The sequence below is a fragment of the Moschus berezovskii genome, chromosome 15, assembly GCF_049115385.1.
Source record: "Moschus berezovskii isolate FMDL1 chromosome 15, NW_MosBer_1.0, whole genome shotgun sequence".
Lineage (NCBI taxonomy): Eukaryota > Metazoa > Chordata > Mammalia > Artiodactyla > Moschidae > Moschus > Moschus berezovskii.
The window spans coordinates 60993080-61020413 of NC_142474.1; the positions used below are offsets into that span (position 1 = coordinate 60993080).

Genomic DNA, 27334 nt, shown 5'->3' on the forward strand with positions numbered 1-27334 from the left:
AAATCACCATCTGCAGTAATTTTGGAGCCCCCCAAAATAAAGTCTGTCATTGTTTCCACTGTTTCCCCATCTATTTCCCATGAAGTGATGGGACCAGATGCCATGATCTTAGTTTTCTGAATGTTGAGCTTTAAGCCAACTTTTTCACTCTCTTCTTTCACTTTCATCAAGAGGGTCTTTAGTTCTTCACTTTCTGCCATAAGGGTGGTGTCATCTGCATATCTGAAGTTATTGATCTTTCTCCTGGCAACCTTCATTCCAGCTTGTGCTTCTTCCAACCCAGCATTTCTCATGATGTACTCTGCATATAAGTTAAATAAGCAGGGTGACAATATACAGACAATATACCAAAAAAAAGAAAATATTTTGGTTGAAAAAAAATGTTGATATTAACTTAGATTACATCGACATGTGGAATTAATTCATTACATGTGCATATTTTAATTAACTTTTTTTCCAAGAGATATCTTCAAAAATTATAACAGCTAGGTTTCCACATTTAGCTTAATACAAGATTTGTCTTCTTTCAACAATGGTTTTTTAAAATCTCCCTTTTTCCCAGTGTCATGATCAGATGTCACTATCTTTGCAAATACTCTTTGGCCTTTGTTCGTCTGATGCACAGATATATGCCAAGCAATCTGGCCATCACTGGCACAAGGGAAGTCACTAACACTTCTGTTCATTTGTCTTAAACCAATCATGAACCATGTCCTGTAATCCTATCATTTTAATCCCTTGCTCCTTTTATTTAAAATTGGAATTCAGTCAGGCCATAACTGTTTCATTAAAAAGCTGTGATTGATACTTAAATCTCAAGTATGTGGCCCCTAAAATGTTTTAAAATATATGTAGTCCTTATTAGTTTTCCCTGAATAACCAAGATCTCAAACTTTTCCAGAATCTCTAACTTAAAATGTCAGATGTATAATTAAGATTTCCATTATGGCAATAAATCAACTATGCTAAACAGAACATTCTGAGTGGATTCCATCAGGAAAACTGACAAAAGAATTATTTTGAAAAGACTAACTTTGGAGTATGTGGTTGTTGCAATAAGAAAAAACAAAATAACTGGAGCCTATTATACAGAGTGAAGTAAGACAGAAAGAAACGCACCAATACAGTATACTAACACATATATATGGAATTTAGAAAGATGGAAATATAACCCTGTATACGAGACAGCAAAAGAGACACAGTTGTATCGAACAGTCTTTGGGACTTTGTGGGAGAGGGTGAGGGTGGGATGATTTGAGAGAATGACATTGAAACATGTATGTTGTCATATGTGAAACAAATCAGCATTTCAGGGTCAATGCATGTTACAGGATACTCAGGGCTGGTGTGCGGGGATCACCCAGAGGGAGGATAAAGGGAGGAGGGAGGTGAGAGGGGTGTTCAGGAGGGGGAACTCATGTATACCTGGGGCGAATTCATGTCAATGTATGGCAAAACCAACCAATATAATATTGTAAAATAAAAATAAAAATAAAAAAATAATCTAAATATATACAAGTCAAAAAAAAAATAGTGTATATGCAATTATAGGAACAATTTTTAAAAAATAATTTAAATACTGTGGGCAATTAGTTTTTCAACCCTGCTGGGAGTGTTCTCAAAATCCAGCTGTGTTCACCAAACCTCAAAAGTGCTAACTGCAGTGTGACTATAATAGATTTAAAAGATGAATTAACATATTAACCAACTACTTTCTTTGAATTGCTACACTGAGAAGTATTTACGTTTTAATTACACTGATAATAAAGATGGCAAGGTAATTATATTACTAATAGAACAATGTCCTTTAAAAATAACGTTTGTTCAGTATCACTAAAATAAAAAGCATGAGGTTTTGTATCTGAAGATAAATCTATATGTAATGATGCTTTTCTTACCCATTCTCAAAAGTTGTTAGTGGGCCACCTTTGCTCTTGCTGAGATGTTAATGCCAGTTCATAAACCTCATGGCAACATGGTAATTAACGCCTTCCTCCTCCTGGTGCCAGGTCAAAGGCACACTGATTTAGGAGTGCATGTTAAAACTTTACTCAGCAAACAAAACTTAAAGAGTGTGTATTATGTGTTTTTTGTTTGAACTGTGTTTTTAAATCCAGTGATGATTCTAATCCTAACCCTAGTCTATAAAAATTTTTTTGATGATGATGGAAAGTAAAAAGAGAATGTTATAAATGAATACTGATCATTACATTGTTCTTAAAAACAGTATAAGGAGCAAAATTTGTAAACCCTACTTATGAATGGAGTTAAGAAAATATAAATTGGACTACATCAAAATTTAAAACTTCTATGCATCAAAAGATACAATTAATAGAAGTAAAAGGCAACCCACAGAATGGGAGAAAATATTTGCAAGTCATATTTCTGATAAGGAGTTAATATCTAGAGTATATAAAAAACTCCTACAATTCAATAACAAAAAAATTTAAACACATTTAAAAATGGGCAAAGGATTTTAATCGAGACCTCTCCAAGATGTTTTAAGTGGCCATTAAGCACATGAAAAATATGCTCAAAATCACTAATTATCAAGGAAATGCAAATCAAGACAGAGAGCTACTACTTCACACCTGTTAATATTCAGTTCAGTTCAGTTCAGTTCAGTTCAGTCACTCAGTTGTGTCCGACTCTTTGCGACCCCATTTATCACAGCACGCCAGGCCTCCCTGTCCATCACCAACTCCCGGAGTTCACTCAAACTCATGTCCATCAAGTCGGTGATGCCATCCAGCCATCTCATTCTCTGTCGTCCCCTTCTCCTCCCACCCCTAATCCCTCCCAGCATCAGAGTCTTTCCACTGAGTCAACTCGTCGCATGAGGTGGCCAAAGTATTGGAGTGTCAGCTTTAGCATCAGTCCTTCCAATGAACATCCAGGATTGATCTCCTTTAGAATGGACCGGTTGGATCTCCTTGCAGTCCAAGGGACTCTCAAGAGTCTTCTCCAGCACCACAGTTCAAAAGCATCAATTCTTCAGTGATCAGCTTTCTTCACAGTCCAACTCTCACATCCATACATGACCACGGGAAAAACCATAGCCTTGACTAGATAGACCTTGGTTGGCAAAGTAATGTCTCTGCTTTTTAATATGCTATCTAGGTTGGTCATAACTTTCCTTCCAAGGAGTAAGCGTCTTTTAATTTCATGGCTGCAATCAGCATCTGCAGTGATTTTGAGGCCAAAAAAATAAAGTCTGACACTGTTTCCACTGTTTCCCCATCTATTTCCCATGAAGTGATGGGACCAGATGCCATGATCTTCGTTTTCTGAATGTTGAGCTTCAAGCCAACCTTTTCACTCTCCTCTTTCACTTTCCTCAAGAAGCTTTTTAGTTCCTCTTCACTTTCTGCCATAGGGGTGGTGTCATCTGCATATCTGAGGTTATTGATATTTCTCCCGGCAATCTTGATTCCAGCTTGTGCTTCTTCCAGCCCAGCGTTCCTCATGATGTACTCTGCATATAAGTTAAATAAGCAAGGTGACAATATACAACCTTGACGTACTCCTTTTCCTATTTGGAACCAGTCTGTTGTTCCATGTACAGTTCTAACTGTTGCTTCCTGACCTGCATACAGGTTTCTCAAGAGGCAGGTCAGGTGGTCTGGTACTCCCATCTCTTTCAGAATGTTCCACAGTTTGTGATCCACACAGTCAAAGGCTTTGGCATAGTCAATGAAGCAGAAATAGATGTTTTTCTGGAACTCTCTTGCTTTCTCCATGATCCAGCGGATGTTGGCAATTTGATCTCTGGTGCCTCTGCCTTTTCTAAAACCTGCTTGAACATCTGGGAGTTCACGGTTCACATATTGCTGAAGCCTGGCTTGGAGAATTTTGAGCATGACTTTACTAGCGTGTGAGATGAGTGCAATTGTGCGGTAGTTTGAGCATTCTTTGGCATTGCCTTTCTTTGGGATTGGAATGAAGACTGACCTTTTCCAGTCCTGTGGCCACTGCTGAGTTTTCCAAATTTGCTGGCATATGGACTGCAGCACTTTCACAGCATCACCTTTCAGGATTTGAAATAGCTAAATTGGAATTCCATCAACTCCACTAGCTTTGTTCGTAGTGATGCTCTCTAAGGCCCACTTGACTTCACATTCCAGGATGTCTGGCTCCAGGTGAGTGATCACGCCATTGTGATTATCTTCGTCATGAAGATCTTTTTGGTACAGGTCTTCTGTGTATTCTTGCCACCTCTTCTTAATATCTTCTGCTTCTGTTAGGTCCATACCATTTCTGTCCTTTATCGAGCCCATCTTTGCATGAAATGTTCCCTTGATATCTCTAATTTTCTTGAAGAGATCTCTTGTTTTTCCTATTGTTGTTTTCCTCTATTTCTTTGCATTGATCACTGAGGAAGGCTTTCTTATCTCTCCTTGCTATTCTTTGGAACTCTGCATTCAGATGCTTATATCTTTCCTTTTCTCCTTTGCCTTTCGCTTCTCTTCTTTTCACAGCTATTTGTAAGGCCTCCTCAGACAGCCATTTTGCTTCTTTGCATTTCTTTTCCATGGGGATGGTCTTGGTCCCTGTCTCCTGTACAATGTCACAAACCTCCGTCCAGAGTTCATCAGGCACTCTATCTATCAGATCTAGTCCCTTAAATCTATTTCTCACTTCCACTGTATAATCATAAGGGATTTGATTTAGGTCATACCTGAATGCTCTAGTGGTTTTCCCTACTTTTTTCAATTTAAGTCTGAATTTGGCAATAAGGAGCTCATGATCTGAGCCACAGTCAGCTCCTGGTCTTGTTTTTGCTAACCGTATAGAGCATCTCCATCTTTGGCTGCAAAGAATATAATCAATCTGATTCTGGTGTTGACCATCTGGTGATGTCCATGTGTAGAGTCTTCTCTTGTGTTGTTGGAAGAGGGTGTTTGCTATGATCAGTGCGTTCTCTTGACAAAACTCTATTAGCCTTTGCCCTGCTTCATTCTGTGCTCCAAGGCCAAATTTGCCTGTTACTCCAGGTGTTTCTTGACTTCCTACTTCTGCATTCCAGTTCCCTATCATGAAAAGGACATCTTTTTTGGGTGTTAGTTCAAAAAGATCTTGTAGGTCTTCATAGAACCATTCAACTTCAGCTTCTTCAGCGTTACTGGCTGGGGCATAGGCCTGGATTACTGTAATACTGAATGGTTTTCCTTGGAAATGAACAGAAATCATTCTCTTTTTTAAGATTGCATCCAAGTACTGCATTTCAGACTCTTTTGTTGACCATGATGGCTACTCCATTTCTTCTAAAGGATTCCTGCCCACAGTAGTAGATATAATGGTCATCTGAGTTAAATTCACCCATTCCAGTCCATTTTAGTTTGCTGATTCCTAGAATGTCTACGTTCACTCCTGTCATCTCCTGTTTGACCACTTCCAATTTGCCTTGATTCATGGACCTAACATTCCAGGTTCCTATGCAATATTGCTCTTTACAGCATCGGACCTTGCTTCTATCACCAGTCACATCCACAACTGGGTATTGGTTTTGCTTTGGCTCCATCCCTTCATTCTCTCTGGAGTTATTTCTCCAGTGATCTCCAGTAGCATACTGGGCACCTACCGGCCTGGGGAATCCCTCAATCAGTATCCTATTATTTTGCCTTTTGATACTGTTCATGGGGTTCTCAAGGCAAGTATACTGAAGTGGTTTGCCATTCCCTTTTCCAGTGGACCACATTTTTAAACACAGAAAATACCAAGTATTGGTGAGAATGTGAAGAAATTGGAAACTTTGTGTCCCCTTGATAAGACTGTAAAATGGTGTAGCTTCTATGGAAAACAGTATGGCAGTTCCGCAAAATAGTAAACATAGAATTACCATATGATTCAACGATTCCACTTCTGGGTATATACCCCCAAGAACTGAAAGTGGGAACTCAGAGAGACATCTGTGCATCTACATTCATAGCAGTGTTATTCACTGCACCCAAAAGGTGGAACCAGTCCGGTGTACATTAGTGGATGAATGGATCAACAAATGTGGTATAAGCATACAATGGCATATTTTTCAGAGTTAAAAAGGGAAGGACATCCTGACACATGCTGCAGCATGAATGAACCTTTGTTAGAGGAAACACTGACTGAAAGCACCCACCCTGCAGGCACCATAGTAACCGTTTCCGTGAGTTATTTTACAACAGGAGGTTCTGATAAGGAACATGGAGCCAACAAGCCACCACCAATTGGAAGAATTCAGGAAATGTCTAAAGGAGACACCACGTGTCCTACTACCTCCCAGAATCCTTCTTGCTGGCATCCATCTTGACTGAGCAATGTGTAAGCCACCAGGAAGGACCCCGAGTCAGAATGATTGGCCAGAGACAACCCGGAAACTAATCCCATCACCATAAAACCCGAGCTACGTGGCAGAGCAGTTCTCTTGGGGTCCCTTACCCTGTTGCTCTCCATTGGGGTGCCCCTTCCCAATAAACTCTCTTGCTTTGTCAGCAAGCATGTTTCCTTGGATACTCTAGTTCTAGGTATTAGATAAGAGCCCACTCTTGGGCCCTGGAAGGGTTTCCCCCTTCTGCAACACCTTGAGGACACTATGCTGAGTGAAATAAGCCAATCACAAAAGGACAAATACTGTATGATTCCACTTATATAAAGTACTTACAGTCAAACTCACAGAGACAGAAAGAATGGTGGATTTCAGGGACGATGTTGAGGGAGAAGTGGGGGGCAGTTATTGATTCATGGGTACAGAGGGCCAGTGTTATGAGATGAAGAGCCCCTGTGGTTGGATGGTGGTGATGGTAGCACAACAGTGCAAAGGAATTTAATATCACTGGATTGTACTCTTAAAACCAGAGGTAAAGAACCTGCCTACCCAGGCACGAGACATAAGAGATGCAGGTTTGATCCCTGGGTCAGGAAGATCCCCTGGAGGAGAGCATGGCAACCCACTCCAATATTCTTGCCTGGAGAACCCCATGGAAAGAGGAGCCTGGCAGGCTACAGCCCACGGGGTCACAAAGAGTCAGACACGACTGAAGCGATTTAGCATGCATGTACACTTAACAATGGTGAAGATGGAGAAATTTATATTACGTGTATTTCACAGTTTTTCAGAAAGGAATTGATTTCCTCTCCTTTACTTCAAACCTGCTCTTCTTCTCCAGTTCCCCATTTCTGTGAGTGGCACCATTCCATGTCCAGCTGTCCAAGCCAGAAACCTGGCCTTGTCCTTGGCACCACTTTCCTTTTCCCCCAGCCCACACAGTCATTCAACAAACCCATACAGACCCTCCCAGGGTGCTGCAGGATCTCATGGCAAATGCCTCCAAGTCTATCTTGACCCCCACGGCTCTGTTTCAGGATCACTTCTCCTCTCACCTAGGTCACCGCAGCAGTGCCCTTTCCCAATCTTTCTGCAAATGGTCGCACACACATCTAATCTCTTCTTCACTTTGTAGCAAGAGTTCAGTTCAGTTCAGTTCAGTCGCTCAGTCGTGCCGACTCTCCGCGACCCCATGAATCACAGCACGCCAGGCCTCCCTGTCCATCACCAACTCCCAGAGTTCACTCAAACTCATGTCCACAGAGTCGGTGATGCCATCCAGCCATCTCATTCTCTGTCTTCCCCTTCTCCTCCCGCCCCCAATCCCTCCCAGCATCAGAGTCTTTTCCAGTGAGTCAACTCGTTGCATGAGATGGCCAAAGTATTGGAGTGTCAGCTTTAGCATCAGTCCTTCCAATGAGCACCCAGGATCGACCTCCTTTAGAATGGACTGGTTGGATCTCCTTGCAGTCCAAGGGACTCTCAAGAGTCTTCTCCAGCACCGCAGTTCAAAAGCATCAATTCTTCGGCGATCAGCTTTCTTCACAGTCCAACTCTCACATCCATACATGACCACGGGAAAAACCATAGCCTTGACTAGACGGACCTTTGTTGGCATGCTCGTTCTTTAAAAAGTGAAAAACTGCAGTATTCCCTCCCTTCTCTAAGTCATTTGAGTGGCACTTCGTTGCCACTTGAAAGCCCTTGAACTTGGTTCGTGATGCCCATTAGCATTTGATGCCTCATTACAACTCCAGCCTTAACTCTCAGTTTCCTGCTGCATTCTATTCACTGGCCATTCTGAAAACTTCCAGTTCTGAAACTTACCACATTCTGTCCCTCCCTGACCTTTACACACTGTTCCTTCTCCTCAGAGCACTGTGAGCCTCCCCAACCCCACGAGGACCTTCTTTGCCCAGCCAATTCCCATCATCCGCTCTACATCCTACCTAGCCTGCAAATCACCTCTTCCAAGAAGGCTTGTCTGATCCGAGTCTGTGTTAGGTGACCCACCTTGGGGATCTTCTTTGCCCACTATCAAGCACATTTAACACAGCATTACGATTGTCTGCTTACTTGCCTGCCTTGGATTTGTTGACACAAACTGGGGGCTTAATGAATCATTAATAAACAAATTCATCAACAGCTCCGGAGAGGCCGCAGCTCACTCACAGACACATTCCTCGGTCACTGCAGTGCCAGGAGTGCTAATTAATAGTAGAACTCAAACATAAGGGCTCTCCATCCGGTGCTCTTGTCACAACTGTATCACATGAAGGGTAATAAACCCTCTAAACTCACTATCATAAGAGAGACTGCAACCCAAAGAGACCTTATATAAAAATTTTAGATTTGACATTGCCCGTGTCTTTCCACTGCCCTCTTGTCTGGTCTCAAGTAACTAAGAAGGCCTGGGATAGACAGAGAACAGAACTGACCAGGTATGACAAGGCCCAAGTTCCTTTTGGGAGAATTCTGAACTAAGCAATTTTGCCAGCATTAATTTTATGGTCTGTCTTTAGGGTAGGCCTTTATGATATAACTCATGAGGTCACTCTCTCTATTCACTTTGAACGGAGCAGTGAACTTCAGCATACTGCATTAAAACTGGGCTTTGAAGAAATCCAGTATGGGTGGAAAAGGAAATGTTCCTCATAATACACACATGGACATATATACAGATGTGAGTATATATGTTTAGAATATAAATCACTTAAACCAGTCAAAGCTGTCATCATTTATAAGAGGAGTGATGTGGAAGGGGAAAATAAAATCACATTCTTTATTAAATAAAATATGCCAAATATACATAAATTGAAACTATAATTTCATCTTCGGTGCTCATGATGTAATTAATCTCTCATATTTTACAGGTTTATGTCAACATAGCTTGCCAGTGAAATGAAAAGTGTATTTTGTATATAGTATGAGCATAGTATTTTTCATAGCCTTATTATATGGCACAGCTAGACTCCAGCTGCAACTCAAAATTACTGTATAGATATCATTCCAAATGTGGATTTATTGAAATGACATTTTCAGGATCACAAACAGTGCATGCATTCTGTAAACTTTCAAAATCAGGAGAAATCAAGGCTTAAAACTTAATTTAGGGAAGAACTATTTTTTTTTTAAGGTGTAATTAAATCACATTGAGTTTGTTATATCCTTGGTGAAGCAATTTCTATTTTCACTTATGGGCATTGTGATGAATTTCAGTCTTCAATATTAAGTATAGCACTATCCTCAAATGACCATTTAAAAGCAGATAAATACTCTAGTGTTTTTTAGTACTAATCGGAATCAAGAATACAGGAGGAAATAGGTATGCTTAGTTTATATAAAATGAGACATACGGTCATAAGCAGCTTTAGCAATTGCTCTTGCTGCGTTCTTCTGAATTTCAGGAATTGTCGAGTTTTCTGCAAATGACAGGAGCTTCTTAAGACCCCCTGTTTGCTGAATCATCACCATAGTATCCATATCTTCAATGCAGTTGGCCACCACGGAAAGAGCTTCTATGTGAAGGTCATTTAATTCCTAATGATAAAAGCGAACACAACTTCAGAAAACTGTAATAAAAGCAATTCACACTTGCCAAGTTTTACTACAAGAGGGAACTCCGATCAGTCAGAATATAATATAATTAATTTTGTTGTGACAGAGGCCCAAGGAAACGGTTGTCCCATCTCTTCTCATTTCCCCAGTTTAAAATATTGTATGGATTAAAAATAATTGCTGGAAACTCCCAGGAGTGGTATCCCAGTGAAGTTGCTCAAACAGCCTTTCATCAACAACAGCTTTATTTTTTTAGGTTTTTTTTTTAATTGGAGTATAATTGCTTTACAGTGCCATGTTCGTTTCAGCTGTACAGTGACAAGAATCAGCTATATGCATACATATGTCCTGGACAGCAACTTTATAATCTTAAAAAAAAAAAAAGTGGTCTTTGAAAAAGCAAACAGAAGCTGAAGGGAAGTATATTCCTTAAAACCTCCACTTGGTAGAAGGAGTTATTGTGAGTGTGCAACTTTCTTCCCTGAGGAACCTCCAGAGTCCCCACAGCAGTGGAAAATTGCAACCTTATATCTGAACAGTTAGAAATGTAAGGTAGAAATCCTTAAAGTGAGAGAAATACAGGAAGGATGCTCCACCACCATGGTATTCTATACAGCATTGCTTCTGATCAAAGAGCTCACTTCATAGCAAGAGAAGTGGAGCAGCCAGCACGTGGGCACAGAAGTCACTGGCCTTCCCAGGACCCCACCATCCTGAAGCAGCTGGCTCGGTGCAGTGGCCTCTGGAAGACTCAACTACAACTGGAACAGAGAACAGGGCTCTGTGTGCTCTGAAACAGCATCCAGGATATGGTGCTGTTGCTCCCAGAGCACAGTTCATGGGTCCAGGAACCAAGGAGTGGATGCGGTAGTGGCCCCACTCACTGTTACCCATAGCGGTTCAGTAGCAAAATCTTTCCTGTACCCACAAACATAGGCTCTGCTGATCTGCAAATCTTAGATCCAAAGTGATGGATACTTCCACCCAGAGACACAGCAATGAGTCCAGTCCACTGAAATGAAATGAAATGACAGCCACCTGGTCTCTTTGAGGGGCTCATGCCTCTGAATCAGTAGGCGAAGAAGAGAGTTACTATGTGGGTTGGGGTGACTGATCCCAACTATCCAAGGGAAATTGGACTGCTACTCCACAACAGAGGTGAGGAAGAGTATGCCTGTAATACAGGGAGTCCCTTACATCGTTTCTTTGGTAATACCATACCCTGTGATTAAGGTTGATGGGAAACTATAACGACCCAATGCAGGCACAACTACAAATGGTCCAGACTCTTCAGGAATAAAGGTTTGGGTCACCACGTCTGGTGAAGAATCAAGACCAGCTGGGGTACTTGCTGAGGGCAAAGGGAATATGGAATGGGTATTGAAAGAAGGTAGTTGTTATTTATACCAACTACAACCATGTGATCAGTTACAGAAAAGAGGACTGTAATTGTCATGAGTATTTCCTTATTTTTTTATGAATGTGTGTGTATGTATGAAATATCTTTTTCTTCTCTCATCCCTTCAGGTAACATGAGATGTACTGATTTTATAATATAGTATTTTTAAGGTATTTTATTTTTCAAAATATTTATTTCTTTACTTGGCTGCACCGGGTCTGAGTCATGGCACTCAAGATCTTTATTTGCGGCATGTGGGATCTAGTTCCTTGATCAGGGATCAAATCTGGGGTCCCTACGGTGGGAGTGTGGGGTCTTAGCCACTGAACCAACAGGGAAGTCCCTGTAATACAGTATTTAAGTAGGGGTAGTTTTATATCTTAGTATTTAAATTATGGGATGTGAAGGAGAAGAGTAAACATCACCCAAGGACTTTATACCTTCTCCTCTGGGGAAGGGGACAGTGTGTTTTTGGTTGTACACAGGACAATTGTATCATGCTAAGTGGAAGCATGATCTTTTATTGTTCTTATTTGGAGATTAATGACTTAGGAGCTCTGTATGGATGCCAAATTGACTAGCGATGGATTTGGGATGGTTAATTTTTTGTTTTAACTTAGCTAGGCCACAATATCCAGATATTTAGTCAAATGTTATTCTAGATGTTTCCATGAATGTATTTTTTAGATGAAATTAATATTTAAATCAGTAAACTCACTAAAGCAGATTACTCTCCATCATATGTGGAAAATGATTCTTCTTGCCTTACGCTAGAGAAAACTAGAGCAAACAAAGGGCAGAAGACCAATTGCAGGTGTTTGAAGATAAGACCATAAACAAAAATTTAAAAATCTTAAATCTTCTAAATCAGAAGATTAAAAAAAATTATTTTAGAATGGCCACTAGCATGAGTCTGATTTAATCATGCTGGTAAACTATGTAGCAATAAGCAGATTAGTCCATTATACTTAGTATCATGCTTAAATATAATAAAATTTCAAGTTAAAAATATTCCATAATATGCATTTATAACAACACTTAGGAGAGATACATCTTCTCAGAGCACTGAATAAAGGTTACAGGTACCTTAGTTTCTAGAATCTTAATAAGCTGATCCACTCCTTGATTTTCTCTTAGCATGACCCGGGATTCCTTATCATTTGTAATAACACCTAAGGTTTTGAGAGCCAACAACTGAATAATTGGATATTCTGACTTCAAGAGGTCTAATATAGGAGGGATGGCATTTAGTTCTTGAAGTGTTGCTCGGCACTGAAAATCCTGCCAGGAAAGACAAATGTTTAAATAAGTGATTTTTAAAGCAAAATAGTCTCAAGAATAGAGACACTCTATTTTCTAACAAAGAACATAAGTTATGTTCCCATCCTTTACTCCAGATTCATTTCCAAAATAGCTCACAAACAAATAGAAGCAAACCCTCAACTGACAACACCAAAACAATCATATTAGCCCTACAGACATTGTCAGTAATAGGAAATACACATGATCCATGACTTCTCAGAAGCTACTGTTTCTTTGTTTTTGTCGTTGTTCAGTTGCCAAGTTGTGTCCAACTCTTTGCAACCCCATGGACTGCAGCATGCCAGGCTCCTCTGTCCTCCATTATCTCCATTTCCAGCTTTGCTTTCCTCTAGCCATCCTGCAACTGGCCCCTAATATTAAGCTTTCTTCAGACATAAAAATTGTAGGTTGTTGCTTATTATGGGTTGAATAGTATCCCCTCCAAACGTGTTGAAGTCCTAGCCCCCAGAACCTCAAAATGTAACCTTATTTGGAAATAGGATTGTTGCAGATATAATTAGTCAGGATAAGGTCATAGTGGAGTAGTGGGTATTTAGTGGTGTCCTTATAAGACTGGTGTCTTTATAAGAGGAGGAGAGAGAGCCAACAGAGGGAAAGATTGCAATGATGAGGCTGCAAACCAGGGATCGTCAAGGATTCAGAGCTGCTGTCAGAAGCTAGGAGAGAAAAGGAAGGATTCCACCCAGAGTCTGGGACAGCACAGCCCTGCAGACACCTTAAAGTCAGAGATTCAGCCTCTAGAACTGGAAGGGAATAGATTCCTGGTGTTTTAAGGCAGTCTGTGGTACTTCATTACACCAGCCCTAGGAAATGAATACACTGTTATTAACTAGTACTTCTGTTACAAAGAAAAGGGGAGCTAAGTCTAAATAAGGAGATTTAGGGTGAAACACACAAACACATCTGCAGGATTATTTAGGCCCTTAGGATGAAGAACAGTCACCAGAGAAGGGACACTGCTGCACTTGCTCTTCAGTAAGGGTAGAGCTAACACCAGTGTGAATCCAGCCACATGGCAAGCACACGCAGGGGCCAGGGATTCATGCTTTTGGGTGCCTTTTGTGATGAGTCCCTTTGCCATCTTTGGCTGTTAATATATATTTTCTCTAGATATCTTCCTCTCAATGAACCCTCCCTCACCTTTGCTTCGATATCTCTTCTTTCACATTCTATTGATGGCAATTTAAAATGGTGTCTTATACTTGTAGTTGATCTAAGGCTTATCAAATGTGTGTGGGAATTGTTCAGAAACCTGAGCAGGGAAAGAAGCAGAGAAGGCTGTCCAAAGTGGCAGGGAGCTGACCTGCTGGTGATGTGAGGGTGTGCCTGTTGGGTTGGGGATTGAGAGGTTGTTGGGGAGGGGCCAGAGGACAGGACAGATGCAGGCAACAGGGTGGGGGGCGGGGGTAAGGGAAACCAGCACGTTACAAAGGAAAGTAGCATCTTGCAAATGTGAGCAATGAGTCTTGTTCAGCAAAACTCAACTCACAGGTTTTCACCAACAAATGAGCCTAATCCAAAATCTTAGTAAACTGCATAGGGTGCAATAGGGTACAACTCATTGGACCACCAGGATTAGATCAATAGGTAAGCCCAGGTCAAAACTAGTTCAACACTAATATTAGATTTCCTGTTTTGGAAGAAACACATCTTACTTAGCGTAAACCCACCTTAGTCTGCAAGCCATTCTATTCTTTTAAAATTAGGTTATGATTCTAAAATGCCCTTTCATGGAGGATAATTATCTTGTGGAAACTGAAAGTATCAACACTAAACTTCATTTTGTTTTATTCTCTGAATGATAACTACTAAATAGTACTGAGATGAACTGATGAATCAAAACTGGAGCATTTTAATAAGCTTTTTTCCTTTTTTAATGGGAAAATAAATTCTATAACCAGCTTTTGTCAAAACATGTTTTTAGAAGTTAATCTCACCTGGACCAAGTTGTAAATGCACTCGATAGAATTTTTCTTCACATCCGGGTCTGGGCTGCTTAGCAGTCTGATGAGAGGCTCTAATCCACCTTGTTCAAATATTTGCACTTTGCTGGTATACTCTACAGACATGTTTGCTAGGCAAAGACTAGCAAATTCGTGGATAACGACTTCTTCTGTGTATCAAAAACAAATAACACAAGTATGTAAAGGCTTATTCAACCATTATTTTAAAGCATGCTTTGAAAACCAAAGCTCCACAAATCTTACTTTGGTTGGAGCCCATCTTAGTTTGAGAGATTTTAATGATAATTCACAATTGGTGTTTCATAAACTATTTTCAATAGATACTTTAATCAAAAGTGGATAAGAAACCATTCCCCATTTTTTACATAGATGTAGGTTGCAGAGTTACCTTCTGGAGCCAGCCGATCAATCACAGAATTCACGACATCTAACTCCCTTAACAGTTTTTTAACATCATCTGCAAAAGAAGAAACAGAAGATTAATGTTTAATAATAATAATAATGGCAATGTCTGTGGAATAGTTCTTTATGAGATAGGTTCTAATATTACCTAATTTTATAGATAAGAAAACTGAAGCTCAAAATCACACAGCAAGTAAAAGGCAGGCCAGGCCTGTCTGACTCCAGACAGACTCTAGCCCATATTCCTTGATTGCTCAGTTGTCCTACTTTCCAAAACACTAGGAAAGATAACCATAAATGTTCAAAAGTGCCTAGAATACCATCAGTAAAGTTGAGTTACTGTGCCCTACACTTGCTTATTATGTAACAGTAATTCTTTTTTTGTTTTTTTGGGAAGATACTAAAAATATTTTAAAATTTAGATTTTTAATAAAACTAGTACAGAATGCCAATAAGAATTAAACTCAGCCTTTTTTCATAAGTACATCTTGTATTAATTCCATTTGATCATCACAAATGCCAAAAGTGTTTAGATATATTGACTTTTTAAAGTTCACTTTTGTCCTATTTATAGGAGCCTAATTAAAACTAGACAATTATACCTCTATTTTTTTTTTTCTTGCTCTCCTTAACCCCCTTTTCCTTAGAAACAGACATGGCTATTACTTCAGTTTTGCAATTTCTCTTCTTGGTTGATTATCTTTTCTGTCAGTCAAAATTAGCATTACCAGAAGTTTGGAAAAGTTCACTTTGCAGCAGCTGAAGCATATGGTCTAGAGGATTAACCACTGGATATATATGCCTTTTCTTAGACACCTTTTCCTGGGATTCAGGGATATAGCTGTTTCTCAACCAGCCAAAACTCTGTTCTGTTCAAAATGACTCAAAGAAAGCTAATGAACTTATGTACATGAATAGGCTTTCAGTATGAAAGAATAATTGAGTTTTGGGGAAGTGTAGGAAAGACATTCTATGCTTTTGGATTAATTCTTAGTCACAATTTTTTGGTTGCATAATATTCACCATCTAATTTACTCTTGATCATACATACTCTTTTACATCAACCTTTTTCCTAAGACAGCAAGCTCTTCTGATTGCCTTAAGTAATGTAGGGTCTGGGCTTACAAGGCTACTTCTCACAAGGATCCTGATGAAAGCTCCCTCTTTAGCTGACTTAATTAAATGAGTCTCGGTTACATTCAACTAAACACAGGGCTGAGACTTTGCCTTCCAGTGCAGTGGGGTTTGGGTTTGCTTCCTGGTTGTGCAGCTGAGGTCCCACATGCCTGCGGCCAAAAAACCAAAACGTACAACAGAACCAATACTGTAGCAAATTCAATAAAGACTTTAAAAATGGTCCACATTAAAAAAAAAAAAACTTAAAAAAATAAATACTAGCTGAAAGGTAAACGAAGATAGAAGCTCCTGTTTGATAAAAAGGTTTAACAAAGTAATTTGAGTGCCTATCTTGGATGGCCCAGGCATAGCACAGGCACATAGCTCAATCACTCTAGCCAAAAAAAAGAATTTATTTGAAACTCCAAAAGGGGAAGACGGTTTTCATAACAAGCCTTTAGCACCTCGAATGTTGGAACATTCTGTTGGTTCATCCACTATAAGCATGTGTAAAAGTGTATGAAGATACAAATTTCTGAAGAATCATCAGTTATTTTAAGATTGTCCAAAGATGATGATTTAACCATGCAGCTTCAGAGGTGTATTTATTTATATATTAGTCTGGAAACATGACTTCATTTTAGGTCAAATGACCAGTTGCTTATTTTTTTTTTATTCCAAGCCTCCTTAGACACATATGAAAAGTGAAGGAACAGTTATTAATATAATATATAACAGTGTTGGCTCCCTTAGCAAAAAAGGAGGTTCACAAGCACTTGAGGATGTGGTGTGTTTTATCCATATCACCAGATAGTTCAAACAGAAAATCAACTAAAGTGAAAGTGTTAGTTGCTCAGTCGTGTCTGACTCTTTGCGACCCCATGGACTGTACCCTACCAGGCTCCTCTGTCCACGGAATTCTCTAGTCAAGAATATTGGAGTGGATTGCCATTCCCTTCTCCAGGGCATCTTCCTGACCCTGGAATCAAACCTGGGTTTCCTCTACTGCAAGCAGATTCTTTATCGTCTGAGCGTTAACCCCAATAATTGTTTGATTTTTTCACCTACTTCATAGAATCATAGAATTCAGTATACTTGAGACTCAAGCACTCAGTGGAGACCTTGAAGACAGCCAAGCTCTTTCCATGATTAAGCTTTGCAGTTGCAGACTGCATTGGTCCTAGCACTGGTTATAGCCTAGTCAGCCAGTTTACAGATTGTTGTTTGACAGTTATAAAAGAGCCATCTCATTTAGCATCCAAATGTAAGAGTATTCATAACATTTGGGGGCCACAGACTCCTTTAGAAACTCATGAAATTCAATGTAAAATCCTGCTCAGAAAAATCTGCAAAAAAATGGTAGGGTTTCACAGATGATAAACTCCCCATATAATGGAAAGATAGGAATACGAAATAAAATCAATAATAGAAACTAAGAACATAAGAGGAAAAAAAGTCACAGAGACCTAGATATTACATTAGAAAATGTAAGTGTAAACAAGAATTTATAACTCTCCTTTCTCCCCCAAAATCATTTAGGAGAACCTGACTTAGCATGGACACTAATGTTAAAGATCATAAGAGATTTACTGAATAGAAAGCCTACTGAACTATTAGTCAGAGAGTAAAGTTGTAATTTTAGCTCTCATCTCAGTTCTGCAACTAGCCATGTGCATGACTTTGGGCAAAGAACCCAATCCTTCAAGGGACCCTTCTGTGTTTAAAATGAGTTGCACAAAAGGCATTATGAAGCACCCACAGGAGAAATTTAAATATTTCCCCTTTTTTGTTGTTTATAAATAATGTAATATGCCACGTTTAATATGGCAGAATTAGTCTACTGAACTCCCAGAGATGGATTTATAAAATAAAATTAAAATTAATCCCTTAAGGTTAAATTTAGGTAGCTCATATAGTAAAGCGTCTGCCTACAATGCAGGAGACCTGGGTTCGATCCCTGGGTCTGGAAGATCCCCTGGAGAAGGAAATGGCAACCCACTTCAGTATTCTTGCTTGGAGAATTCCATGGACCGAGGAGCCTGGTAGGCTACAGTCCATGGGGTCGCAAAGAGTCGGACACGAGTGACTTCACTCACTCACTTCACTCAATGAATCAAGTGAGATTACTTGATTATGATTTTAAAAGCAGATACTTACTATTAGAAGCCAGGATTCCAAATATCATAGTAGCATTTCTTCTCACAATTTTGTCTTCATGGGTGAGTAGCTTAGTTAAAGGTTCTACAGCTCCAAGTTCAAGGAGGGTGGCTTTATTTTCCTCACCTACCATCACAGGCAAAATAAAATCAGAAATGGATAGCAATCTCATCTAAATTCTTCCTGTGTCATTCCAGTTTATTTGCCATTTGCCTTTCACATTCCTCTGCTTCTACACGTATTTCTGTAGGATAAACTTTAGAGCAAAGGTATCCTGGATGCTTCCTGCTCTCCTTTCCCTGGATGTTTACAAAACTGGCTTCCTCCTTTGGTTCTTAGCTCATACTTAACCTCCTGAGGGGTCTCCTCTGACCATCCTACCTACTGTCATCATTACATACCAGTCTTTCTGATTGCTCTTTTTCCTTCTTTATTTTCTTCATACCACTTAATGATCTCTGTGATTGTTTGCTTCCTCTCCTGTAACTTGACTTTCCATAAAGACAGATAGCCTTTTTGTTCTATTCTTTCATAACTGCAGTGGGCTACCACAGTGCCAGGCATGTAATGGACACTCAGTAATACTTACTGGCATAATTAATTATGAAAATTAACACAGAGAATCTCCACCTCAAGTTCAAGTGTGTGTGGTGGAGTTTAGTGTTCATTTTTTACCCAACAGGTTCACCTGCAGTCATCATGGCTACAACAAGAAGCCCCAGAACCAGAAGGTCACTGAAGGCCAGCATTGAGCCCAATTGTAGAAGCAGATTATCCATACCCCATAAGTGGGATATCATTATGCCAAGTCTGGAATAATGTTTAGGTCCTGATTAATTTCAACTTTGCAATTTCTCCAGCTATGAAGACACATATTTCATTTTCAAAATTAATTTAAGAGGAAAATATTTCTTTGCCTCAGTTTTCTCAGAAAATGAAGATATTTTGTACCTGAAGTTACTGGTTCATTCTGATAACACCTTTCTCAAAACACAGACTGTATCTTCCTATAGTCTATGGACTTGCCTTGTGTCTAAATATTTAAATTTGTCACTTGAAAAGAATATGTTGAAATATGCATTGTTGCTTACTACAAAAATCCTTCTCAAATTTTCCATAATTTTGCATTTTTATTGAGGTTCTAAAAGTTAATTTAGATGAAAATATTTTGTAAAGAAAAAAATTTTTTTTTCTGCTGTGCCACACAGTATGTGGGATCTTCTCTTTCACCAGGCATCAAACCTGAGCATCCTACATCAGAAGCATGGAGTCTTAACCAATGGACCACCAGGGAAGTCCCAAATGAATTTTAATTTAAGGATAAACTTTAGGATACGTAAATAAATGGTGGCTTCATAGACTCAATGGAGAAATATCCCATCTTTTACAATTTTCTAACAGAATTTTTGTATAATTGGTATTATTTCTTCCATAAGTGTTTGGTAGAGTTCAGCAGTAAAAACATCTGGACCTAAGTTTTCTTTGTGAGATATTTAACTACAAATTTCCATTTCTATAATAGATAAGGGGCTGTTCAGGCTATTTTTCTTTAGTGAACTTTGAGAGTTTATGTCTTAAAATGAATTTGTCCAATCCATCTGAGTTGTATAATTTATTGGCTTTATATTTTTCATAATGTTTAATTATCCTTGTAATACATGTAGGAGCGGTAGTGATGTCTCCTCTCTCATTCCTCGTATCAATAATTTGTCTTATATCTTTTTATTTATCAATCTGACTAGACATTTTTATTATTCTTATCCATCTCAAAAAACAAATTTTTCATTTTATTGCTTCTGTCCATTGTTTTTCTGTTTTCTATTGCTATTTCATTGATTTCTGCTTACATGTATATTATATTCTTAACACTAATGCCTGGGTTTCATTAGCTGTCTTATTTTTCTGTTTTCTTAAAGTAGAAGCTGAGGTCATAGATTTGAGAGACCTTCTTGTTTTCTAACTGTTATTTGGTACAATAAATTTCTAAGTACTCTTTTAGTAGCATCCTACAACTTTTTATATGCTGTGTTTTCATTTTCAATTTCCTTTTGATTTCCACTTTCATTCTTAGGTTATTTAGAAGTATGTTATTATTTTCGAGCTATTGGGTGATTGTTCAGAGTTTTTATGTTATTGATTTTTAATTTAATTCTAATATGGAATAGCATATATTTTGTATGATTGGAATTTTAAATTTATTAAGGCTTGTTTGATGGCCCTGAATATAATCTATTTTGATAAATGTTCTGTATGCACTTGAAGAGAGTGTATACTCTAATGTTCTTAGAGTGTTCTAAAAATACAAAGTAGGTTAAATTCATTTGTATTGCTGTTCAAATCTCTTATATCCATATAGATATACTATTTACTGGTTCTTTCACTTATTGAAGGAAGAGTATCAAAATCCTCAGCTATAGTTGTGGATATCTATTTCTCTTTGCATCTAGCTTCATATAATTTGAAAATCTGATATTAAGTACTTAACACAACTGTTTAGGATTTTTCATAGCACGTTGATTAATTGGTCCCTTTATTATTATTACAAAATGGTCGTCTTTATCTCTGATACCATTCCATTTTTGTGATAGTAACATAGCTACTTCAGCTTTCTGTTGATTAGTGCTAGCATAGGGTATCATTTTTCCTCCTTTACTTTCAAATTATATGTTTCATTATATTCTCAGTGCATTTTTTGAAGGCAGAATGTAGTTTAGTCTTGCTTATATCCAATAAAACACCCTGTCCCTGTTAACGTATACAGACCATTTACATTTAATTTGATTATTGATACGGTTTGGTTTAAATATACCATCTTGTTACTTATCTCGTATGTGTTTCATTGTTGTTTTTCTTTTCTTCATTTCTGCCTCCTTCGCATGAATGGAAATTTTTATGATTCCATTTCATTCCTCTGTTGGCTTATTTGATATCATTGTTTGGTTATTTTCATGGTTGCATTAGGGTCTGTAGTATATATCCTAGCACAGTCTTCTTTCAAGTGGTAGTATAGATTACTTCACACGCAGTACACTTACATAGTATACTTCCTCTGTTTTTTTAACTTTCTACCTTGGTTCTGTTGTCCTATATCTTACTTTTACACATGTTTCAGACTGTACAATATATGATTATTATTTTTGTTTAAAATAATTTGTTTTTTAAGTGATTCAAATAATAAGCAAAAAACCTTATATGTTACCATTTCTAGTGTTCTATCTTTATTCTTCTTCCATATTTCCATCTTGTATCATTTTCCTCCTGCCTGAAGGACCTACTTAATATATTTAGTAGTGTGGGTCTCCTTGCAAAGAGCTATTTCGGTTTTTGAATGTTTGAAAAAGTCTTTATTTCACTTATGATTTTGAAAGATATTTTTTCAGGGTGTAGAAATCTAGGTTGAAAGTTCTAATTTTTTCTGGTACTTTAAAGATGTTGTTCCACTGACTTCTTTTAATTAAAAAATTTACTTATTTATTTGGATGTGCCAGGTCCTAGTTGCGGCATACAGATCTTTTAGATGCAGCATTCAAACTCTTAGTTGTAGCATATGGGATCTAGTTCCCTAACCAGGGATCAAACCCAGATCCCCTGCATTGGGAGCACAAAGTCTTAGCAACTGGACCACCAGGGAAATCCTGAGACTTTCCTTGTTTTTGATAATTGGAGAATGTCCCTGAATTGGAGTTTGATTTAAAAAATCATATTTAGACTGAGTCTCTAGGTTGGGGGCAAATAACAGAAGTGAAGTACTATTTTCATTATGTCAAGGGCACATGTTATCCCTGTTGTGGATTATGATCACCTGGCAGAGGCAGGGTTTGTCAGGTTTCTCCACTACACACTTTCCCCATGTGTCCATTGTGTCCTCTTTGAAAAGATGTCCATGCACCGCCCCTAATGAGTGGGAAGTTGTGTCCCACCTCCTCGAGGGCAGAGTATCTGCATAAATTGGGATTCTTCTGCATTGGAGATGTGTCTTTCTGTTCCGTTTATTTACTTATTCAATCATTTTTTAATCTGTATAATATTTATTTTTCTTCTTTGGGCTATAAATCTAGTATTGCATGTGTGCATGTGTGCTCAGTTATGTCCAACTCTTTGCAAATCCATGAACTGTAGCCCACCAGGCTCTGCTATCTGTAGGATTTCCCAAGCAAGAATACTGGAGGGGGTTGCCATTTCCTTCTCCAGGGTATCTTCCTTACCCAGGGATTGAGCCTGCATCTCCTGCATTGGCAGGTGGATTCTTTACCACTGAGCCACACAATTGTTCCAGCTTTGATCCTTAGGGGCTCTTTTAGCTCCTGTGACATTTACAATTTTTTAAACTGCAATAAAGCCTTCGAAATGACTGTTCTACCCTGACTAAATTACTCTTTAAGATTAGGGTAGGAACATAGGGAGATACATTATTTTCAGGTGATGAATTAAATGATATTCTGGTTGTCTGAAAGAATTCATGAGACAAGAAGTAAGTTAAAGACTAGGGAGAAAAGTGCCCATTATGTAGTAAATATTTTAAGAAACTAATGAAATAGAAAGATACATTGAAAAAATCCAAACCTTTTAAAGCAAATCTATAAATGGCTTCACATGCTTTAGCCAAAATTTCTTCTTCGGGAGAATTAAGCATTAGTACCACAGTTGCGACTTTTTTGCTTTCAACTGTTAATGGATCAAACTGAAAGGCAGAGAGAGAAATATAGCCACATGTAAGTTTTAAAAAGCACATAAAACATGAATGGTGTCTTGAAACTTAAGGAAAACATAATCTTACAAAAAGGATGTGGTCACTGCCCACAAAGTGCACTGCAAAATTTTTATTTAAAAAATGTCACTGATGGAGAGTTGTCAACATTGCTGGCTTTGAAATTTCTGGAGTATGGAGGAAAAAGCAAAGTATTTTGGAACCTGGAGGTGTAGTCTGTCATTTTAACCATGGGGAATCAAAAAAGTTACCTAAGCTGTTATAATTTCAGTTTCCTTCTCTGAATAATGGGTATAATAATACCTATTGTGAAGGATTAAGGAGCAGATTAGAGATCATCTATGTAAAGCATTTAGCAAGTTGTCTGGCACATAATAGATGCTCATTAAATAACACATCTTAGTATAATTCTTCATCAATACACAAGAATCCTTGATAACCTACTCTATTAGATACTCTGGCAGGCTCAGTACCTACTTTCTAACCACTACACCATTTCTTAAAAAGCAGGAACTACATTTATGTGAAACAACTAAAAATTTAAAGAAAGCAGCAGATCACCAAAGGTAAAACTGGATAAAATCTGGAGCAAGGAAAGGTAATATAGTATAAATAAAAAGTATAGGACTGTAAGAAGTCCTGTATCCTGCTGTGAGATCCTGAGAATTCACATTTAGCTGAAATGCACATTAACAAACTCATGACCCCTATGGATTTTCTTTGGTCAAGGAGAAAACAAATTATTACACTGTTTTCTTCCATTTCCAGAGACCATGGAGGAGGAAGTTCTGTTTATGTTAAATTTTTAAAAATTGTATTTTAAAGCTTTAGCTGCTTCTTTGTGTTGACCCTTTCTAAATGGACACCTTAATGTGTTTTCAGTTCAGTTCAGTCACTCAGTCGTGTCTGACTGTTTGCGACCCCATGGACTACAGCACGCCAGGGCTCCCTGTCCATCACCAACTCCTGGAATTTACCCAAATTCATGTCCATCAAGTTGGTGATGCCATCCAACCATTACATCCTCTGTCGTCCCCTTCTCCTCCTGCCTTTAATCTTTCCCAACATCAGGGTCTTTTCCAGTAAGTCAGTTCTTTGCATCAGGTGACCAAAGTACTGGAGTTTCAGTTTCAACATCAGACCTTCCAATGAACATTCAGGACCGATTTCCTTTAGGATGGACTGGTTGGATCTCCTTGCAGTCCACGGGACTCTCAAAAGTCTTCTCCAACACCACACTTCAAAAGCATCAATTCTTTGGCACTCAGCTTTCTTTAGAGTCCAACTCTCACATCCATACATGACTACTGGAAAAACCATAGTCTTGACTAGACGGACCTTTGTTGGCAAAGTAGTATCTCTGCTTTTTAATATGCTGTCTAGGTTAGTCATAACTTTCCTGCCAAGGAGTAAGCGTCTTTTAATTTCATGGCTGCATTCACCATCTGGAGTGATTTTTGAGCACCCCCCCCCACCCCGCCAAAAAAAAGTCTGCCACTGTTTCCCCATCTATCACCACGAAGTGATGGGACCAGATGCCATGATCTTTGTTTTCTGAATGTTGAGTTTTAAGCCAACTTTTTCACTCTCCTCTTTCATTTTCATCAAGAGGCTCTTTAGTTCTTCACTTTCTGCCATGAGGGTGGTGTCATTGAGGTTATTGATATTTCTCCCAGCAATCTTGATCCCAGCTTGTGTCTCATCCAGCCCAGCATTTCTCATGATGTACTCTGCATATAAGTTAAGTAAGCAGGGTGACAATATATAGCCTTGACGTACTCCTTTCCCTATTTGGAACCAGTCTGTTGTTCCATGTTCAGTTCTAACTGTTGCTTCTTCACCTGCATACAGATTTCTCAAGAGGCAGATCAGGTGGTCTGGTATCCATTTCTTTCAGAATTTTCCAGAGTTTGTTGTAATCCACACAATCAAAGGTTTTGGCATAGTCAATAAAGCAGAAATAGATGTTTTTCTGGAACTCTCTTGTTTTTTCGATGATCCAGCAGATGCTGGCAATTTGATCTCCGGTTCCTCTGCCTTTTCTGAAACCAGCTTGAATATCTGGAATTTCACAGTTCACGTGTTGTTGAAGTCTGGCTTGGAGGATTTTGAGCATTAATGTATTTTGGGATGTAACAAAAGTTGATGTTCGGTTTTGAGTAGAAGATGGAGAGAGAGATTACTCTAAATAAGCAGACATAATTGTGTGAGGTTAGAAGAGTAGAGAAGACAGAGAAGATGGCAGTAAGCAATGACCTGAAAGGACGTGGCTAGGATACAAATACCTCTTGGAGGGAAAATAGCTGTTGGATTTTAGGGCAACATTATCTAACATATGAATTGAAGCTGTTACACATTTAACTTAAATGTGAAATTTAAGTTAAAATGCAGAAATCAAACACCAGGAAATTAGGAAAGCCAAATAGAAAATGCATTACGGTTTTGGTTTATTTTAATTAGGGTCTTCTATCAAGTGAGATGACAGTATAACACTGTAAAGATCATGCAGTCTTTTCAAATTATATATTACACAATACTCACTTAGAATAATTAATTATCCCTAATAAAAAGTTATAAATCCTCTAAATAATAAAACAAATTGAAGCTGAAGCTGTTGTTTGCACATGTCTAACTCTGTACTAGAGCTGAAAGAGTTATCAAAGTCTCAAGCCTCTTAGACTCTTTCTGGAAGACAGATCTTCAGTAAATGTCTGCTACGTGCATCAGGCTTACAGGTCCTTATGGATTCCAGTGACATGAACCGTAGAGAAAAAATTTCCTCCAGGAGAGCCTAGAGCCATGGCTAACATGCTGTCTGTAGCACTGACCATGAATATAAGGGCCTGGAAATTCACAGAAATTTTAAGGTCTAAAAGTACCTGGAGATTGAGGCTTGAGAATTATCTTAGTTAGGTATTGAAGGGTAACCCCAGAATTTCAGAGCACTTGGGGTCATCACTTGCTCACTAACATTTTTTTTTTTTTCATATTTATTTGGCTGCACCAGATCTTAGTTGCAGCATGAGGGATCCTTGATCTTAGTTGGGGCATGAGGGATATTTTGGTTGTGGCATGTGGGATCAAACTCAGGCCCCTTGAATTGGGAGCATGAACTCCTAGCCACTAGACCTCCAAGGAAATCCCTAACCACATCTTTTTTTAATCTGAAAATTTGGGAGTTGGATTATATCTCTCAGAGCTCTTCCAAATATATAATTCTAGGATTATATGAAGTTCAAAAACATGGAAAGACAATAAATGTTGCTTTGGGGAAGAGAGAATTCATTTGAATTGGAGTAGATGGAGAAAGATCTGTAGAGATGGTAGAATTTTACAAGTGATTTGAAGAATGGGTACAACAGGGTAGGCTAAGATAAGGAGAAAAGATATTCTGTGGGGGAAACACCAGGAAGGTTTAAAATGGAAATGAATGTTGCATTTACGGTAGATAAAACAGGAGCTTGACTAAGTAGAAAATATGTAATAGGAAGCAGAAATATTATTGAAAAATAAGGGTATATAAGGCCTCAGCAAATGACCTAGATCTCCCTCCCCACCCCCACCCTCAACACTCTAATGGGAATATTCAGCACAGTTCAGAGGAAAGGCTTGTGACTCAAGAAATTTCAGTTCAGTTCAGTCACTCAGTCGTGTCTGACCCTTGGCGACCCCATGGACTGCGGCACGCCTGGCCTCCCTGTCCATTGCCAACTCCCAGAGTTTACTCAAACTCATGTCCATTGAGTCAGTAATACCATCCAACCATCTTGTCCTCTGTCATCCCCTTCTCCTCCTGCCTTCAATTTTTCCCAACATCAGGGTCTTTTCAAATGAGTCAGTTCTTCACATCAGGTGGCCAAAGTATTGGAGTTTCAGCTTCAGCATCAGTCCTTCCAATGAATATTCAGGATTGATTTCCTTTAGGATGGACTGGTTGAATTGCCTTGCCAGTCCAAGGGACTCTCAACAGTCTTCTCCAACACCACAGTTCAAAAGCATCAATCCTTCGGTGCTCAGCTTTCCTTATAGTCCAACTCCCAATCCATACATAAATACTGAAAAAACCATAGCTTTGACTAGACGGACCTTTGTTGGTAAAGTAATGTCTCTGCTTTTAAATATGCTTTCTAGGTTGGTCATAACTTTTCTTCCAAGGAGCAAGCGTCTTTTAATTTCATGGGGCTGCAGTCACCGTCTGCAGTGATTTTCAGTTCAGTTCAATCGCTCCGTCGTGTCCGACTCTTTGCCACCCCATGAATCACAGCACGCCAGGCCTCCCTATCCATCACCAACTCCCGGAGTTCACTCAAACTCATGTCCATCGAGTCGGTGATGCCATCCAGCCATCTCATTCTCTGTCGTCCCCTTCTCCTCCTGCCCCCAATCCCTCCTAGCATCAGACTCTT

The 27334-nt window shown here is 38.8% G+C and overlaps 1 protein-coding gene across 1 annotated transcript in view; it reads right to left on the reverse strand.

Moving 5' to 3' along the window:
* ARMC3 (armadillo repeat containing 3) overlaps positions 1-27334 on the reverse strand; it is an 89077-nt gene that overhangs the window by 53511 nt on the left and 8232 nt on the right. The window contains exons 2-7 of the mRNA XM_055428319.2: positions 22784-22901; positions 18221-18346; positions 14934-15002; positions 14519-14694; positions 12345-12539; positions 9658-9841 (exon numbers count right to left, since the gene is read on the reverse strand). Coding sequence (XP_055284294.2) covers positions 9658-9841; positions 12345-12539; positions 14519-14694; positions 14934-15002; positions 18221-18346; positions 22784-22853 — 820 coding nt within the window. The 5' untranslated portion in view covers positions 22854-22901. The remainder of the gene's footprint in view (positions 1-9657; positions 9842-12344; positions 12540-14518; positions 14695-14933; positions 15003-18220; positions 18347-22783; positions 22902-27334) is intronic.